We start from the raw sequence: 17,281 nt of genomic DNA, 5'->3' as shown, positions 1-17,281 counted from the left end.
TCCTACCTGGCTACCAGACACTTACTCCACTGATCAATAGCACCCATGGTAATTTGGAAATGGTTTTACTGTATTTATTGGCAGGCTTAAATAAGTTGTAAAAAGTATCACTAATTATCGATATCGATCAATATACAAAACGTATATCATGATGTAATTTTCGGCCATATCGCCCAGCCCTAGGCGGCAGGCCACATGAAATAATTTGGCGGGCCAGATCTGGCCTCCGAGCTCTGAGTTTGATGCCTATGCACTAGTAGTAGTCCCACTATTAGAAATAGTTAGCTACCAAGCTTTAAACTATAATAGAAAAATAGCTGCTTACCTTGCTTAACACTTAAAAAGCACTAGAAGTACTCACACTGCTGTCAATTTAAGATTGTTTCCAGACGTGTTCTTTTCATTTAAATTCTCTTGTAGAAGCTGTCGAGAGTTATGGACCATATTGCTGGGAAGATCAGCCCTGCGAGAGCCGGTATGTTCCTTCAAAGCAAACTGTATATGGTCTTCAAGCTGACAAAAACATGTACATGATGTTCTCCCGGTGTTTTAATGTTCAAAGATTCAAATCCAGTCCGAGCTCGAAACCCACTGGGACAGACTACATCAAGGGCTAAGCTACTACAAGTCGCCCAGGTATGTTTACTAATATTTGATCAAACCCAGCCCTTATTTCAGCCAGGGAGTAATTGTCGTTGCAACTTTCTAGCTCCTCCTCTGCTGGCAAAGTGAAGGAGAAGAAAGATGTCGCTCAGCCTTTAAAAGATTTCGGTCTTAGGATCAGTAAGTTGCTGGTAAGGATTTATCATTTAGGGAAAATATCACTTTTGTTAGCTCTTTATTTGGTCGTTTTTTTGACGGACTGTGTTGGTAACAGGCACTTGATGAGCTGCAGAGTGTGCAGCTGTTGCAATGCTACCTGCAGGAGGACTACAGGGGAACTCGGAACTCTTTAAAGGTTTCACTTTGATAATTCACTCTGTTAGATTTTAGAGCATCTACAGATTACGACATTTGGCATTGTGGGGTATATTGGCAAGGCCCCGGGAGGTGGATGAGATCCGCCCGGAGTTCCTTAAGGCTCTGGATGCTGTGGGGCTGTCTTGGTTGACAAGACTCTGCAGCATCGCGTGGACATCGGGGGCGGTACCTCTGGATTGGCAGACCGGGGTGGTGGTTCCTCTCTTTAAGAAGGGGAACCGGAGGGTGTGTTCTAACTATCGTGGGATCACACTCCTCAGCCTTCCCAGTAAGGTCTATTCAGGTGTACTGGAGAGGAGGCTACGCCGGATAGTCGAACCTCGGATTCAAGAGGAACAGTGTGGTTTTTGTCCTGGTCGTGGAACTGTGGACCAGCTCTATACTCTCGGCAGGGTCCTTGAGGGTGCATGGGAGTTTGCCCAACCAGTCTACATGTGCTTTGTGGACTTGGAGAAGGCATTCGACCGTGTCCCTCGGGAAGTCCTGTGGGGAGTGCTCAGAGAGTATCAGACTGCCAAAATCAGACAGTCCGATAGGACTGTCTGATTTTGGCGGTCCGCTCCCTGTATGATCAGTGTCAGAGCTTGGTCCGCATTGCCGGCATAAGTCGGACACGTTTCCAGTGAGGGTTGGACTCCGCCAAGGCTGCCCTTTGTCACCGATTCTGTTCATAGCTTTTATGGACAGAATTTCTAGGCGCAGTCAAGGCGTTGAGGGGATCTGGTTTGGTGGCTGCAGGATTAGGTCTCTGCTTTTTGCAGATGATGTGGTCCTGATGGCTTCATCTGGCCAGGATCTTCAGCTCTCGCTGGATCGGTTCGCAGCCGAGTGTGAAGCGACTGGGATGAGAATCAGCACCTCCAAGTCCGAGTCCATGGTTCTCGCCCGGAAAAGGGTGGAGTGCCATCTCCGGGTTGGGGAGGAGACCCTGTTCCAAGTGGAGGAGTTCAAGTACCTCGGAGTCTTGTTCACGAGTGAGGGAAGAGTGGATCGTGAGATCGACAGGCGGATCGGTGCGGCATCTTCAGTAATGCGGATGCTGTATCGATCCGTTGTGGTGAAGAAGGAGCTGAGCCGGAAGGCAAAGCTCTCAATTTACCGGTCGATCTACGTTCCCATCCTCACCTATGGTCATGAGCTTTGGGTTATGACCGAAAGGACAAGATCACGGGTACAAGCGGCCGAAATGAGATTCCTCCGCCGGGTGGCAGGGCTCTCCCTTAGAGATAGGGTGAGAAGCTCTGTCATCCGCGGGGAGCTCAAAGTAAAGCCGCTGCTCCTCCACATCGAGAGGAGCCAGATGAGGTGGTTCGGGCATCTGGTCAGGATGCCACCCGATCGCCTCCCTCGGGAGATGTTTAGGGCACGTCCGACCGGTAGGAGGCCACGGGGAAGACCCAGGACACGTTGGGAAGACTATGTCTCCCGGCTGGCCTGGGAACGCCTCAGGATCCCCCGGGAGGAGCTGGACGAAGTGGCTGGGGAGAGGGAAGTCTGGGCTTCCCTGCTTAGGCTGCTGCCCCCGCGACCCGACCTCGGATAAGCGGAAGAAGATGGATGGATGGATGGATGGGTATATTGGTATCGGCTTTATTTTATTTTTTTATTTACAACTACTACAGAACTACATCAGCAGATAGAATATATACACATACGATACCAGTATTTAGTATTTATTTTTCAATATATGTATATATATATATATATATATATATATATATATATATATATATATTTAGTGAAATAGTAATACTGCTCAAACACCAGCCTATTCGGGACGGCGTGGCGAAGTTGGGAGAGTGGCCGTGCCAGCAATCTGAGGGTTACTGGTTCAATCCCCACCTTCTACCATCCTAGTCACGTCCGTTGTGTCCTTGAGCAAGACACTTCACCCTTGCTCCTGATGGGACTGGTTAGCGCCGTGCATGGCAGCTCCCGCCATCAGTGTGTGAATGTGTGAATGTGTGTGTGTGAATGGGTGAATGTGGAAAATAGTGTCAAAGCGCTTTGAGTTCCTTAAAAAAAAAAGGTAGAAAAGCGCTATACAAGTACGACCCATTTACCATTTATATTCGCCCTACATGAGAAACGTTTTTTTTTGCTGGAGCCCAATTATATTTTTTACAAACCCCGTTTCCATATGAGTTGGGAAATTGTGTTAGATGTAAATATAAACGGAATACAATGATTTGCAAATCATTTTCAACCCATATTCAATTGAATATGCTACAAAGACAACATATTTCATGTTCAAACTGATAAACATTTTTTTTTTTGCAAATAATCATTAACTTTAGAGTTTGATGCCAGCAACACGTGACAAAGAAGTTGGGAAAGGTGGCAATAAATACTGATAAAGTTGAGGAATGCTCATCAAACACTTATTTGGAACATCCCACAGGTGAACAGGCAAATTGGGAACAGGTGGGTGCCATGATTGGGTATAAAAGTAGATTCCATGAAATGCTCAGTCATTCACAAACAAGGATGGGGCGAGGGTCACCACTTTGTCAACAAATGCGTGAGCAAATTGCTGAACAGTTTAAGAAAAATCTTTCTCCAACCAGCTATTGCAAGGAATTTGGGGATTTCACCATCTACGGTCCGTAATATCATCAAAGGGTTCAGAGAATCTGGAGAAATCACTGCACGTAAGCAGCTAAGCCCGTGACCTTTGATCCCTCAGACTGTAGTGCATCAACAAGCGACATCCGTGTGTAAAGGATATCACCACATGGGCTCAGGAACACTTCAGAAACCCACTGTCAGTAACTACAGTTGGTCGCTACATCTGTAAGTGCAAGTTAAAACTCTCCTATGCAAGGCGAAAACCATTTATCAATAACACCCAGAAACGCGTCGGCTTCGCTGGGCCTGGGCTCATCTAAGATGGACTGATACAAAGTGGAAAAGTGTTCTGTGGTCTGACGAGTCCACATTTCAAATTGTTTTTGGAAACTGTGGACGTCGTGTCCTCCGGACCAAAGAGGAAAAGAACCATCCGGATTGTTATAGGCGCAAAGTTGAAAAGCCAGCATCTGTGATGGTATGGGGGTGTATTAGTGCCCAAGACATGGGTAACTTACACATCTGTGAAGGCACCATTAATGCTGAAAGGTACATACAGGTTTTGGAGCAACATATGTTGCCATCCAAGCAACGTTACCATGGACGCCCCTGCTTATTTCAGCAAGACAATACCAAGCCACGTGTTACATCAACGTGCCTTCATAGTAAAAGAGTGCGGGTACTAGACTGGCCTGCCTGTAGTCCAGACCTGTCTCCCATTGAAAATGTGTGGCGCATTATGAAGCCTAAAATACCACAACGAAGACCCCCGGACTGTTGAACAACTTAAGCTGTACATCAAGCAAGAATGGGAAAGAATTCCACTTGAGAAGCTTAAAAAATGTGTGTCCTCAGTTCCTAAACGTTTACTGAGTGTTGTTAAAAGGAAAGGCCATGTAACAGTGGTGAACATGGCCTTTCCCAACTACTTTGGCACGTGTTGCAGCCATGAAATTCTAAGTTAATTATTATTTGCAAAAAAAAAATAAAGTTTATGAGTTTGAACATCAATTATCTTGTCTTTGTAGTGCATTCAATTGAATATGGGTTGAAAAGGATTTGCAAATCTCTGTATTCCATTTATATTTACATCTAACACAATTTCCCAACTCATATGGAAACGGGGTTTGTAATTTATTAAGAGATTAAACAGAAAATGGATGGGTGGCATTACTCTCATTGTCAATAATTCTCCCCAAATACCGGTATGTTTTGATATCCGACAGGGGCATTTAATTGAGTTCTTGTGAGAATTCTTCTCCGATGTGCTTTCACATATCGGTTGATCTCTAATCTGTAGTATGAAAGCTATTAATACATCATGAAATAAATTGATGATCCACTAACTAATGTGTTTTTGAGCAGGTGGTTCTAAAGGATGAGCGGCAAAGCCAGGCAATGCTACTTAAGGTGAGTTGCCATTTGAATAAATTATCTTATTTATTAAGTCAAGTATTAGTTTTTAAGGTGGTGTTTTTCTGATTGACAGGTAGCTGACTATTACTACGAGGAGCGCATGTGTCTACTCAGGTGTGTCCTGCTCATGCTGACCTACTTCCAAGACGAGCGACACCCCTACAGGGTTAGGAGTACCCTCTCTGAGCACTTTAGAATTAAAACTTTCATTTGTAAAATTGTTTTTGTTTTGTCAAGGCCGAGTACTCGAACTGTGTCAACAAACTGGAGAAGGACCTGGTGAACAACTACCAGTCCCAGTTCCAGAACCTCTTCAAAGCCGAGGCGCCGACATGGGAGACCCACGGAAACCTCATGGTGATGACGCGTTTCATATTTAGAAGTGAGAGACAAACTGTCCATTGTTTTGTCGTCCCCAGACGGAGCGGCAGGTGTCCCGGTGGTTCCTGCAGTGCCTGAGAGAGCAGTCACTGCTGCTGGAGATCATCTTCTTGTACTACGCCTACTTCGAGATGAGCCCGGCCGACCTGCTGGCCTTCACCAAAATGTTCAAGGAGCAGGGCTTTGGTTTGCGGCAGACCAACAGGCACCTGGTGGACAAGAGCATGGACGCGCTAGTGGACAGGATCGGGTGAGAAGAACTTTGTCTGCTCTTGAAAAACACACAAAATGTCCTTTAAATACTCTCTAAAGTTTTCTTCCCTCTAATATGCAGCTACCTTGGCTCCCTTATCCTGGTGGAGGGCATGGACATAGACTTCCTCCACAAGTGTGCATTGGAGGACTGTACTCAGCAGCACCAGTTCTCCAACGTTCTTGACATCGTCAAGGTGTGACCCACGTCAACAAAAAACATTATTTTCTTTTTACAAGGATTAATTACCAGAATCAGCCTTAATTCGTTGGCAGGTTAGAGCTAGAAGACTGTGGCAAAAATAACAATCACGATCATTTTTATTCATTAATTTGATAACATGAGTATTTATTTTACCTCCAAAATTCAACGTTAAATATAAGTTAAATGAACAATGGATATAAATTACTAACGAATAAACATCATGTGAAATAATAATAGTAACAACAATACATTAAAATAACGATATAATAAAACAATACAATTCAGTTTTTCCGTTTAGATTTTTTTAAATTCTGTTTTTTACCTTTTACACTTATTTTACCTCCATTGAGGTTGTGCTGTTCGTGTCATAAATACAACTTAATAAGATACAAAAGTCCTTACATTTATTGGTGTTATACATCTTCGGACAATTTTAAACCAATATTTTACAGGGTTTCCCCTAAACTGTGGTGGTGGGGGCGTGGTTGAATTGCTACGACCATATGATTATCTTTAAAGATGCTCCAAAAATGTATGCATACATTTTTAAAACAAGTCTGTTTTTATTGATTAGTAATAACACATACCTGCCAACTACTCCGGTTTTCCCGTAATTAGTACGGTTTTCATCAACCTATTCCGGGTTACAGTTGCAGTGATAAAAAATACGGTTTTTCATTAATTTAAAAAAAAACATTTTTTTAAATGCGCGAGGCTATTTATAGCACCGCTGCCAAGCACGAGGCACCTGTTGCCATTGTTTCCAAACGAGCGAACGATCATGGAATCAGCCGGAGAAACATCGCAAACGAGTCTTAAACCGAAAAGAAAACTGCAGTCATTCCGTAAAGAATATTCAAAAGCCTATCCGGGAATAATTATCCGTTCCAAAAAGGGTGAAAACTACGCGAATTGCACCTTGTGCAGACAAGATTTTTCGATCGGACACGGAGGAATTAGCGATGTAAAAGACCACGTTGGGACAAAAAAACACAAGTCTAATGCCGTTGCTAGCGATACAAGTGGAAAACTTTGGATTTTAGCCACAAAAAGGTAATGACACCAATGTTATCTATTGGAATTGTTTAGTACTGTTATACTGTTAAAAGTGTTTATACTATTTATGCTTTCAAGTCCAAGTTGAAGAAATCTTGTTAAATGTTGACAGCATAACTACCAAAATACAGAAGTATGTCCTTAATATTTTTGCAGTGCTATTTCTGTTGAAAAGTTAAAATGATTACATTAGAGATGTGATGTGCCACTTTTCAAGTGTCTGATGGCTTAAATTAATTTTCATTAATTTTTCATATTTTGAATTCTTTTGAAAGGCTTACAAAAAAACTACATTTGAATTGTAATTCCATGCTATTGACAGGACTATTAATTTTAATGAAGTTAGCTTACCATGTTTACAGTATGATAATTGTGATAGAAATGTGAATTTTAGGCACAGAATATTTTTTACAATTGAACAAGGCAGTAGATTATACAAGCTTGGACAGAAAGTTAATAATGACACCAATTTTTTTTTTATGGAATTGTTTAGTACTGTTTTACCATTTGTTTACTGTAAAAAGTGTTTATACTTTCAATTAACAAATTGAAGTCTTGTGAAAGGTTGACAGGATAACTGGCATTAACTGTCAAAATAATTTCAAACTATTGAAGTTAGCTTACAGAATAAACATGTCAATCAACCCATATGATTTTTGCTGTAATATTTTTGTTTCGAAAAGTCACTGTGACTGATAGAAAAGTGATGGTTTTAGCAACATTTTAACCTGTCTGAATGCTAATAATCATTTTGCGTCGGGGGGCGAAGCTGAACCCCCCACCAGGACTTTGTCCTGGACCTACCGGGGCCTGCGGCCCCTGGACCCTGGCTACTAGGTTTTTCTGATTTCAAAAGTTGGCAGGTATGATAACATATATTTAATATCGTTTTGCCATTTTTGCAATTGTTGCTTTTTGTTGAGATTTTTTCAAGTGTTTGCAGTCTTTAAATTACCTTTTTTAAATTAAAAACAAGTAGATATAAATCTAGCATCTTCTTCTGGTGTTATTATAGAATGTACTCGTGTTTAGAGACTACTTCTGTCCCTCGATGTCCCTGACTAAAGAGGCTGCAGTCAGCATGATGCCACACTTGCTTTGCACTGTTGCTCTAGTTGGACTTTCTTTTTAAAAGCTGCCACTGTCCTCTTAATATTTGCACATTATGTAGATGGCTGTCCGTGCGGATATATCTGCAATATATACAAAAATCATGTCAACATCGCAGACATGTGGACAACATTCCAGACAATGGCGTGCGTTTTGTTTACATCCGGTTTCGGTAGCACGGTTTTTGGTAATCAGTCTTTTTTTGGTGGTCGAGTTTTCAGTACATCACTTGTCAATAATAGGCTATACATATTCGTGTGGTTTGGATTTGATGTCAGTTTTTCCCATGTTTACACACCGTCCCTTCCTGAAATGTAATTGGCAGAGAATGAGGAAGTGTTGTTGTGTGTCCGGTGGGGAAGCGAAGACTCAAGGAGACGAACGTGTTTTCATGGGAGGTAAAACCTGTTGGAATTGTGCCATTGTTTATAAGATTGGCAATAAAATGTAAAAATAGCGTCGGACTTTGTGATTTTTTTCTGGTGGCTATAATATATTACTTTAATTCGTTTTCAAGTTAAAAAAAAGCCCTTATTTTCATGGTGTGGCGGCACACCACATTCAATTACATTAAGGGGAAACCCTTAACTTAAAGCTATTTTTTGTAAAATTGTCAATACTTGCTTTAAGTACATTATGCTTTTGTAAAGTACTTTTGGGAAATATAATTTTTTTTTGTGCAGTCAGACTGGATGTTGCGCACACCGTTCTTATTGTAAAGAAGGGAAGTGGGCTGCTCTTCTGAGCTTGACGAGTGTAGAGACGACTTGAGGCTTTTAAAAAAAATTAAAAAAGCATAAGCCTTTTAGTTGCAACCTCCGTCCTGTTTGTACATTGATCGTACATCAATGATGCCGTTCACAACAACACAAGCAGATGACATGTGTTTTGTGTATGTATGCATTGTGCTTGCTAGCTCTAGCTTCATGGTTTAGTTGCAGTTTCAAATTGCCATCTCCACATTGTTTTGTTCAGGGCGTGTTTTGGGGATGAATGAGTGGTACCAGACACATTTTTTCCCCAAACAAATGTTCCTTTTCCTCACAATGACAACATTTCAGTCACTTTTATGTAAATGTTCTTGCTATTGCGCGTTAAACAGTGGATTCTGTTTTATTAGCCAGATCTATTATGGTTACGTAATCTATTACCTAATTGTACTAATAGATCCCAAACTTCTAGTACCTAGACGTGGTCTGGTTTTCACTCAAATGCTCACTCAACCGTTTCACTGTTACAAGCTCAGAAATTTGCTTGCATATTGCACAGACCATTACTCGTTTTTGTACGATTTATATATTTTTTAATGATTGGAGAAGCCAAATTTGAAATGGAAATTTAAATAATTGTCAAGCCCTAGTACAGGTGTACCTAAAGATGCGACCACCTTTTGTTTTCTGTCCCTCCCAGGAAATGGACCAACTGCTGTTGACCTTTGGGGACCTCCCTCATCACGGCCCAGTCCTGCTGGCCTGGGTCCTGCTGAGGCACACACTGAGACCGGACGAATCCAACCCAGGCATTAGGATGATCGGCAGCACCGCCTTGCAGCTGGAGGTCTTTAAATACCTGTCCACCATGCTGAAAGGCCTCGGAGTCTCAGGGAACAACGTAAGGCTGCGTAAATGCCTGTGTCTTATGTAAGGCTGCCCGAAAATACTAAACATGATTCACATTAACTTGCAAACTCATTTCTAAGTAGTGACCATAAAAAAATTCAGTGGCTGCATTACAAACCAACATCGCCCTTTTTAAACAAGGACTTAGTGCACTTTTTATCATTCGTCACCTCGCAGGAGTAGCAATTGCATTAAATATATTTCTTATTAATACTAATATAGATAAATAAAAGGATGTGCTGATCGATCGGTTTCAATTACAAATGCTGATCCGATCTGGTGGACACTTTTTTTTATTTGTAGTCACCCTGCTGAATAGTGGCTAGCAACTAATTGTGTGTCTCCATACAGTGTGGCACAGCTAATCATTATCAGGTATGTTTATCACTGGAGGTCAAGGCTACCGTATATGTTTTGGACACCGAGAGCAAGCCAGTAGCAGGCATGCTAATAGTTAAGCTAATCGCTAAGTTAGCTTTAAACAACTCCCAATAATTAAGTGTGTAGTAAACACTAAGAAGTATAGATGGAAGCCAATTATAACTAATAGAGTGAGGATAATGTAACAACTGTTCTTGGTGCGTCAGCATTGTCACAGTCAGTACACAACACGTAAGAGGAGGCCGGATCCTTTCATAAATTGGTGGTATTGATACCAAGAGTATCAGTATATGAGGGATACTTGAGTGATTAGGGTGATATGGTAATTTTTTTCAAAATAATTTTTTGGTTTACAAACTAATTAATTCCGAGGACACAGGAGAACTTTAAGGGCAAAAACCAAAATGACTTAATTGAGTAGTAGATCGTTTCTGCTTTTTGTAGTTATTGTTCACTATTGACTTTGTTTTGATCTTAATAAGGAGCATAAGGAGCAATTTTAAATAATGTGATGTTAAAACTGTCAATAGCTCTCACCATAAATACGTTGAACATTATACACTCAATACATGTGACCGATATTGGTATTGGCTGAACTTACGTATTAATGATCAGAATCAGAAGCTTAAAACTCTCATCAGACCATCCCATAGACATAAAAATAGTAAGATTTTTGTTTCATTTTAAAGGACAAAAATCCTGCTGGACAATTCTAAGTAAGAAATGTTTTTTTTTCCAGGTGCAGCATTTATACGCTGGTTGAATTAAATCTGTTTTTTTCATGGCAGTGCACAGCAAGCACAGCCAAGATGTGCGTTTACGGCCTCCTGTCATTCGTCATCACATCGTTTGAAGAGGAAAGCCTTCAGGTAAGCGTCAAACAGGCTTGCCAGCAATGTTCCTTCTCCCATCTTTAACCATTCATCTCTACCAGACTGGCAGCGCCGGGGCTCAGAACTCCTACCTGATCGACGCCGCCTGCGAGGTCCTCTCCGCTCCCAGTCTGGCCGAAGTCTTCTGGGAGATGGTGAGACGCAACTAGTGCGAGAACGCCCCGGTAATAGTTCATCACTTGTTTTTGAATGTTGTGACAGAAGCCCAACATGGGATTGGGAGTGATCCTGGACAGCGCCGTCGGAATGTTCCCTCATAAGATTGGACCTCTTTTGCAGCTCCTCACTGCGCTTCTGTCTAACAAGTCCACCGTTAAAAAGGTAGTGCCCCACCAGCATGTGGAAGATGCTCCAACTAGCTTTTTAATGAACTTCTGTGTGACAGGTGTACAACTTTTTGGATAAGATGTCCTTCTACACCCAAGCTTACAAACATAAACCTAATGACATCATCGCCAAGGAAGATGAGACATTGTGGAGAAGGCAGACTCCAAAACGTCTTTACCCGCTTGGTTGGTATTTTTTTAACCTTCCTGTTCATTCAAATTTAGATCAGAGGTGTCCAAAGTGCACCTCGGGAACCATTTGCAGCCCAGAGCTAATTTTTTTTAACGGTCCAAGGGACATCCTAGAAATATTACAAAAGAAAATGTTAAAGAAGTGTATTAAAATGGCATACAGGTGAAATGTAACGAGAAAAAGTTGTAATGTTGACTGTAAAAACACAAGACTGCCATGCAGACACTTTCTTTTCTTTAACCCTTTCATTTCTCAAAAAATAATGAATCAAAATCAATGTTATGAAATATTGACCTATTAAAGTCTCACATCAAATATTCCACTTTGAAACATGTTTTGTGGAAAATAGTGTGTTTTGTGTGTTTGCCATTAGAAAAAAAAAGGTTTTCCATGACAAAAATGGCCTCTAAAATTAATGTAGAGGTTTAAGCATAGAAAGTAAAAACCTATGTAATAATTATATAAGACTTATTTTTAACACTTTAATGAGTGAGGCCCCTTTGTATCCCTGAACATTTAAGTGGGAGTTTTATTTTTAAAAACTGTTTTTATTTTTAAAATAAAATCATAAATCACAATCAATGTTATGAATTGTTGACCCATTTAAGGCTCCAATTACTTCACATCAAATATTTCAGTTTGAAAAATTTTGGGGGGAGGGATAATGCATGTATTGTTTTTGCCACAAAAAAACAGGATTTTCTTTGACCCAAAGAGCATAAAAGATTTTAAAAAAAATTAAAAAAAATGGACAGATCTGAAGTTGATCTAAAGATTTAGGCGATTAAAAAAATAAAAAATATATATATTATTTTGAACATTTCTATGACTGGGAACCTTCCAGGTCTCCGGGACAAAACTTAAGGGGAGCCCTAAAAGCAACAAAAAAAAGTCCATATGTCGCAAGGGTTTGAAAAATGCCAAATATCATAACGGGCCCTGAATGCTTTGATCTTTCAGTGTGCGGCCCTCAGTGGAAAGCGTTTGGACACCCTTGATTAAGACCGTCATTTTTCCCAAGGAGTCGTGTGCTTGAGCTGATTTTGTCTCCTCTTAAAGGCACAGGCCAGACCAACCTATGGATGCCGCAAGGAACTCTGGGCCAGGTGATGATTGGCGGCGAACAGGGCTACGTGGTGCGGTGGGACCACTCGTACAGCTCCTGGACTTTGTTTACATGTGAAGTGGAGATGCTGCTCCATGTTGTTTCTACTGCAGGTAAACCTCAGCTCAACATTGTACTGCATGTACAACTGTTTCTTGTTTCTGTTATTGGATGTGTAGTACGGTGTAACCTCAATTTACAAAGCTAGTTGTTTCTTGAACAGGGTTCAAAAATAGAAAAATTCATATATTAAAGCAAATTTCTCCATAAGAAACAATGTAAATATGAATAAAGGGTAACAACCTTGACAAAAATCCATATTTTAGTAAATTCGTACACTTTAAATATGAAGCTATACAGTACTGTTTATAAAAAAAACATAATGAGCGTGAGGGCCGGGGCAGTGTCCACAATGCTGTGGATACTTCCTGAATGTTTCAAACCACACATAGCTTGTTCGTTTCTTAAAAAGCAAATTTTTATTAGGCCTGTGACTCGTTAATGGAAAAGTTTGTAAAGGGGTTGGTAAATGGAGGTTCCACTTATGTCCGACAAAACGGTGACAGTGTGGCCATCTTTCCGCATGAAGATGTCCTAGCTCACTGTGCACGTGTAAAGCCCATCCTGGACCTTATGCACAAGATCATCAGCACAGACTGGACCGTGTCCGACTGGCTGTTGCCTCTCACCTCACGCATATACATGTTGCTGCAGAGGTAAAACGCACACCAGCACACACTCAGCATCCGTGAGAAGCGCCCTGTTTATGTTTATTTATTTATTTTTTGGCAGGTTAACTTCGGTCATCAACCCGCCAGTGGACGTGATCGCGTCATGCATCAACTGCCTGTCTGTCCTGGCCGCCAGGATGCCTGGGAAGGTGGGAGCACGCTTTCGGATGTCGAGTGGTCTGTCTAGGAATCATCCTCACTGCTGACTCTGTTTTTTCAGGTGTGGTCAAGTCTGCAGCGCACAGGCTTCCTCCCCTTCGCCTCCAACCCTCTGACCAGCATGGGCCAGTGTATCAGGTGACCGGTGTGCTCGCTCTCCTGTTTGTTTATTAGACGCTAACCAGCCTGTTTGCAATTCAGTGCGGAGGGCATGAAAGCGGGTAACTATGGCAACCTGCTGGTCCAGATCGAGCAGCCCAGGGGGGAGTACGCCGTGACCATGGCCTTCCTCAAGCTTGTCACAACTCTGGTCAAGGTGCGTCGTACTTTATGTTGTTGTTGTTGTTGATGAGATGCACATCAAATGTTCATGGCCATTAATGACTTTTGGTGCCATTAGGGTCAGCTGGGCAGCACTCAGAACAAAGGTTTGATTCCCTGCGTGCTGCTGGTCTTAAAGGAGATGCTGCCCACATACCATAAGTGGCGCTACAACACGTACGGGGTCAGGGAGAGGATCGGTGAGTTCCACCGTAGGATTGGTAGCAAAGGGGTGTCCAAAGTATGTTTTTTTTTTTTATTGACACATTCTACAGACAAAATAAACACGTCGTCTATTAGGACATCACATACATTTAAAAAAATGTACTGTATTTTTCCGAGTATAAGTCGCTCCGGAGTATAAGTCCCACTGGCCGAAAATGCATAATAAAGAAGGGAAAAAACATATATAAGTCGCACTGGAGTATAAGTCGCATTTTTGGGGGAAATTTATTTGATAAAACCCAACACCAAGAATAGACATTTGAAAGGCAATTTAAAATAAATAAAGAATAGTGAACAACAGGCTGAATAAGTGTACGTTATATGATGCATAAATAACCAACTGAGAACGTGCCTGGTATGTTAACGTAACATATGGTAAGAGTCATTCAAATAACTATAACATATAGAACATGCTATACCTTTACCAAACAATCTGTCACTCCTAATCGCTAAATCCGATGAAATCTTATACATCTAGTCTCTTACGTGAATGAGCTAAATAATAATATTTGATATTTTACGGTAATGTGTTAATAATTTCACACATAAGTCGCTCCTGAGTATAAGTCGCACCCCCGGCCAAACTGAAAAAAACTGCGACTTATAGTCCGAAAAATACGGTAATTGCCGTGAATCCCCCCCAAAATTCGGACCTGAAAACCAAAATGGCCGACAACTTGTGCGTCTTACTGTACTGTGGTCTTCGATTTCTTGCAAGACATGGTAAGTTTTTGTATGCTAAAGCGCCTAAATAAGTTTTAGTTAGCGAAATAATAGTAAAGAATATTAATAAGAAATTAAATAATATAATAATAATTACAGAGGGTTGGATTAGATATTACAGTAATGTGCTTTGTTCCTCTAACACAAAGCTAACAAGTGGGTGTTTTGTTCATATAATTTAGCATATATCGATCTACTTTGTATTGTTTTCAGTACATTTATTGTGGAGCTGGACAATCAATCGAATTTTAATCTCGATTTTGTCTTTAACAATCATAAAAATGTTATAATCAATTAATTAAAAGATTAATGTGCTATGCAAAGTACATGCAAATTCCTGAGCTGGTAAATGGATGAATGAGTGTATGAGTGGAAACAGACCACGTCTTGTAGAAGTTTGGATCTCACCATGTTTGCTACTTTTTATTTGACACAGCTCTTATTAATAATTACTAAACTCAACAAAAAAATAAGGCCATATGCTTTCTGCGTTAACGTAATCGCAGACAAAATAACCGAATTGGCCAATAAAATGGAATCCGCTGTTAAACGAAGAATATCACAGAAATGGACATGAATGTGAGTGAAATGCTGTCTTTCTGAGGAGAAGGAACATTTGTTTGGGAAAATAATGTGTCGAGGACCATTCATTCATTCTTGAAACACTACGCCGCCCTGTCCTGCACTAAACATTGTCAAGACGGTAACTTTAAACACAGACTAAACTACGAAGCTAAAGCTAGCTTTAACAATAAACACACCCACAACTTATCTCATCTGCTTGTGTTGTTGTGAACGTCATCATCGATGTAAGATCAACGTACAAACAGAACAGAAGTTACAACTGGAGTCTATCTCTCTTCTTCTACAGACTCTAGTAGCCTCCATACTCGTCAAGGTCAGAACCGCAGCACACGTTCCCCCTTCATAGTAACAGCGCTGTGCGCAACATCTGGTCTGACTGCACAAACTAAATAAAGGTTTCAAGAAATTATCTTACAGAGGCATAATGTACTTATTGTTAAACATACAAAATATTTTTGCTTTGACCTAATAATGGTCAAAATTGTCCAGAGATAAATTGCACCAATAAATGTGAGGATCCAATAAATGTGAGGATATTGCCTTTTAAGTGACAAACATTTTATTATATTTTATTTTAATGACACAAAAAGCACACAAACTATGATAGTAAAAAAAAGTTAAAATATGAAAAAAAATGAAACTGAATTCTCTTATTTTTTTAATTGCTATTGTTGTTTTTAATTAATTGTTGCTACTATTATTGTTTATTCATTACAAATTTATATTGTTTTCTATTTTAAATTATATTTAAAGTTTAGTTTTGGTGGTCCAATAAATACTCATGTTTTCAAATTTATAAATAATCGTGATTTAAAGATCACTCAAAATAATCGTCCAGCCTTACTTTAATGTACAAAATGTATCATTCAATTGTTCTGTATGCGGCACTCGCTAGAAAAAGTCTGGACACCCCTTGTGTAGCGTGTTCATTCCTCGCCATCATTGTGAATCAAAATCGATGTTACTGCAGGTTGTCTCATTTTGGAGCTCATCCACGCCATTCTTAATTTGAGTCCAGAGGGAGAAGATCATGGCAGGTATGGCACTTCTATTTTGTGTGTGTGAATGTGTTTCCTAATATGAAGGTATTTCTTGCAGCACTCCCACCCTGCAGTCACTGTGCATCTACAGCCTGGCCAACACCGAGGCGGGGCAGGCCGTGGTCAACATCATGGGGGTCGGCGTGGACAAAATAGACGTTGTTCTCGCCGCTCAGCCCAGCAGGTGAGCAACTCCTTCGCCAACATGTGTTTCTGACTTTGGTGCTCATTGAGTCTATGTACTCAGCGGCGGCTCTGAGGGTCCGGGTCATATCCTCATCCAGACGGTCAAGCTGGCCTTCTCGGTCACCAACAATGCAATTCGCCTGAAGCCGCCATCTGATGCGGTGTCCCCCCTGGAGCAAGCCCTGACGCAGCACGGCGGTCACGGCAACAACCTGGTGGTGGTCCTGGCCAAGTACATCTACCACAAGCACGACCCAGCGCTGCCACGCCTCGCTATCCAGCTTCTCAAGCGCCTAGCCACGGTAACCCTGCGGCAGCCGCCGAGTTTTTTGTCCTCCAACGTAGGCGTGACTTCTCACCCTCGATCTCCCGCTACCAGGTCGCCCCTATGTCCGTGTATGCCTGCCTCGGCAATGACGCAGCCGCCATCCGCGACGCCTTCCTCACTCGTCTGCAGAGCAAGACAGAAGACATGAGAATCAAAGTCATGATCTTGGAGTTCCTGACTGTTGCCGTGGAAACTCAGCCGGGCCTCATCGAGCTTTTCCTTAACCTAGAAGTGAAGGATGGCAACGAGGGGTCAAAGGTAAGCGCTGTGGCGATTAAACCCCCCAAATACTTGAAATGTGAACTCTCCAACTACCTTGCAGGAGTTCCTGCTGGGCGAGTGGAGCTGCCTTCACGTGGTGCTCGACCTGATTGACTCCAAGCAGCAGGGCAAGTACTGGTGCCCCCCACTGCTCCACCGCGCTGCCCTAGCCTTCCTCCTGGCGCTGTGGCAGGACCGCCGCGACAGCGCCATTTCTGTCCTACGCACCAAGTAAA

At 41.5% G+C, this 17,281-nt stretch overlaps 1 protein-coding gene across 1 annotated transcript in view; it reads left to right on the top strand.

The window, feature by feature from the left end:
- nup188 (nucleoporin 188) overlaps positions 1–17,281 on the top strand; it is a 47,887-nt gene that overhangs the window by 8,536 nt on the left and 22,070 nt on the right. Inside the window, exons 2-26 of the mRNA XM_061932068.1 lie at positions 421–475; positions 563–636; positions 710–794; positions 878–958; positions 4,915–4,959; positions 5,039–5,131; positions 5,203–5,322; positions 5,385–5,596; positions 5,681–5,795; positions 9,380–9,580; positions 10,758–10,838; positions 10,904–10,996; positions 11,064–11,183; positions 11,248–11,374; positions 12,441–12,599; positions 13,076–13,202; positions 13,279–13,366; positions 13,438–13,514; positions 13,578–13,692; positions 13,777–13,897; positions 16,201–16,267; positions 16,329–16,454; positions 16,518–16,758; positions 16,836–17,042; positions 17,107–17,276. Coding sequence (XP_061788052.1) covers positions 421–475; positions 563–636; positions 710–794; positions 878–958; positions 4,915–4,959; positions 5,039–5,131; positions 5,203–5,322; positions 5,385–5,596; positions 5,681–5,795; positions 9,380–9,580; positions 10,758–10,838; positions 10,904–10,996; positions 11,064–11,183; positions 11,248–11,374; positions 12,441–12,599; positions 13,076–13,202; positions 13,279–13,366; positions 13,438–13,514; positions 13,578–13,692; positions 13,777–13,897; positions 16,201–16,267; positions 16,329–16,454; positions 16,518–16,758; positions 16,836–17,042; positions 17,107–17,276 — 3,000 coding nt within the window. The remainder of the gene's footprint in view (positions 1–420; positions 476–562; positions 637–709; positions 795–877; positions 959–4,914; positions 4,960–5,038; positions 5,132–5,202; positions 5,323–5,384; positions 5,597–5,680; positions 5,796–9,379; positions 9,581–10,757; positions 10,839–10,903; positions 10,997–11,063; positions 11,184–11,247; positions 11,375–12,440; positions 12,600–13,075; positions 13,203–13,278; positions 13,367–13,437; positions 13,515–13,577; positions 13,693–13,776; positions 13,898–16,200; positions 16,268–16,328; positions 16,455–16,517; positions 16,759–16,835; positions 17,043–17,106; positions 17,277–17,281) is intronic.

The sequence above is a fragment of the Nerophis lumbriciformis genome, linkage group LG39 (assembly GCF_033978685.3).
Source record: "Nerophis lumbriciformis linkage group LG39, RoL_Nlum_v2.1, whole genome shotgun sequence".
In the NCBI taxonomy this organism is placed as follows: Eukaryota; Metazoa; Chordata; class Actinopteri; order Syngnathiformes; family Syngnathidae; genus Nerophis; species Nerophis lumbriciformis.
This window is presented reverse-complemented; position numbering and strand designations above follow the sequence as displayed.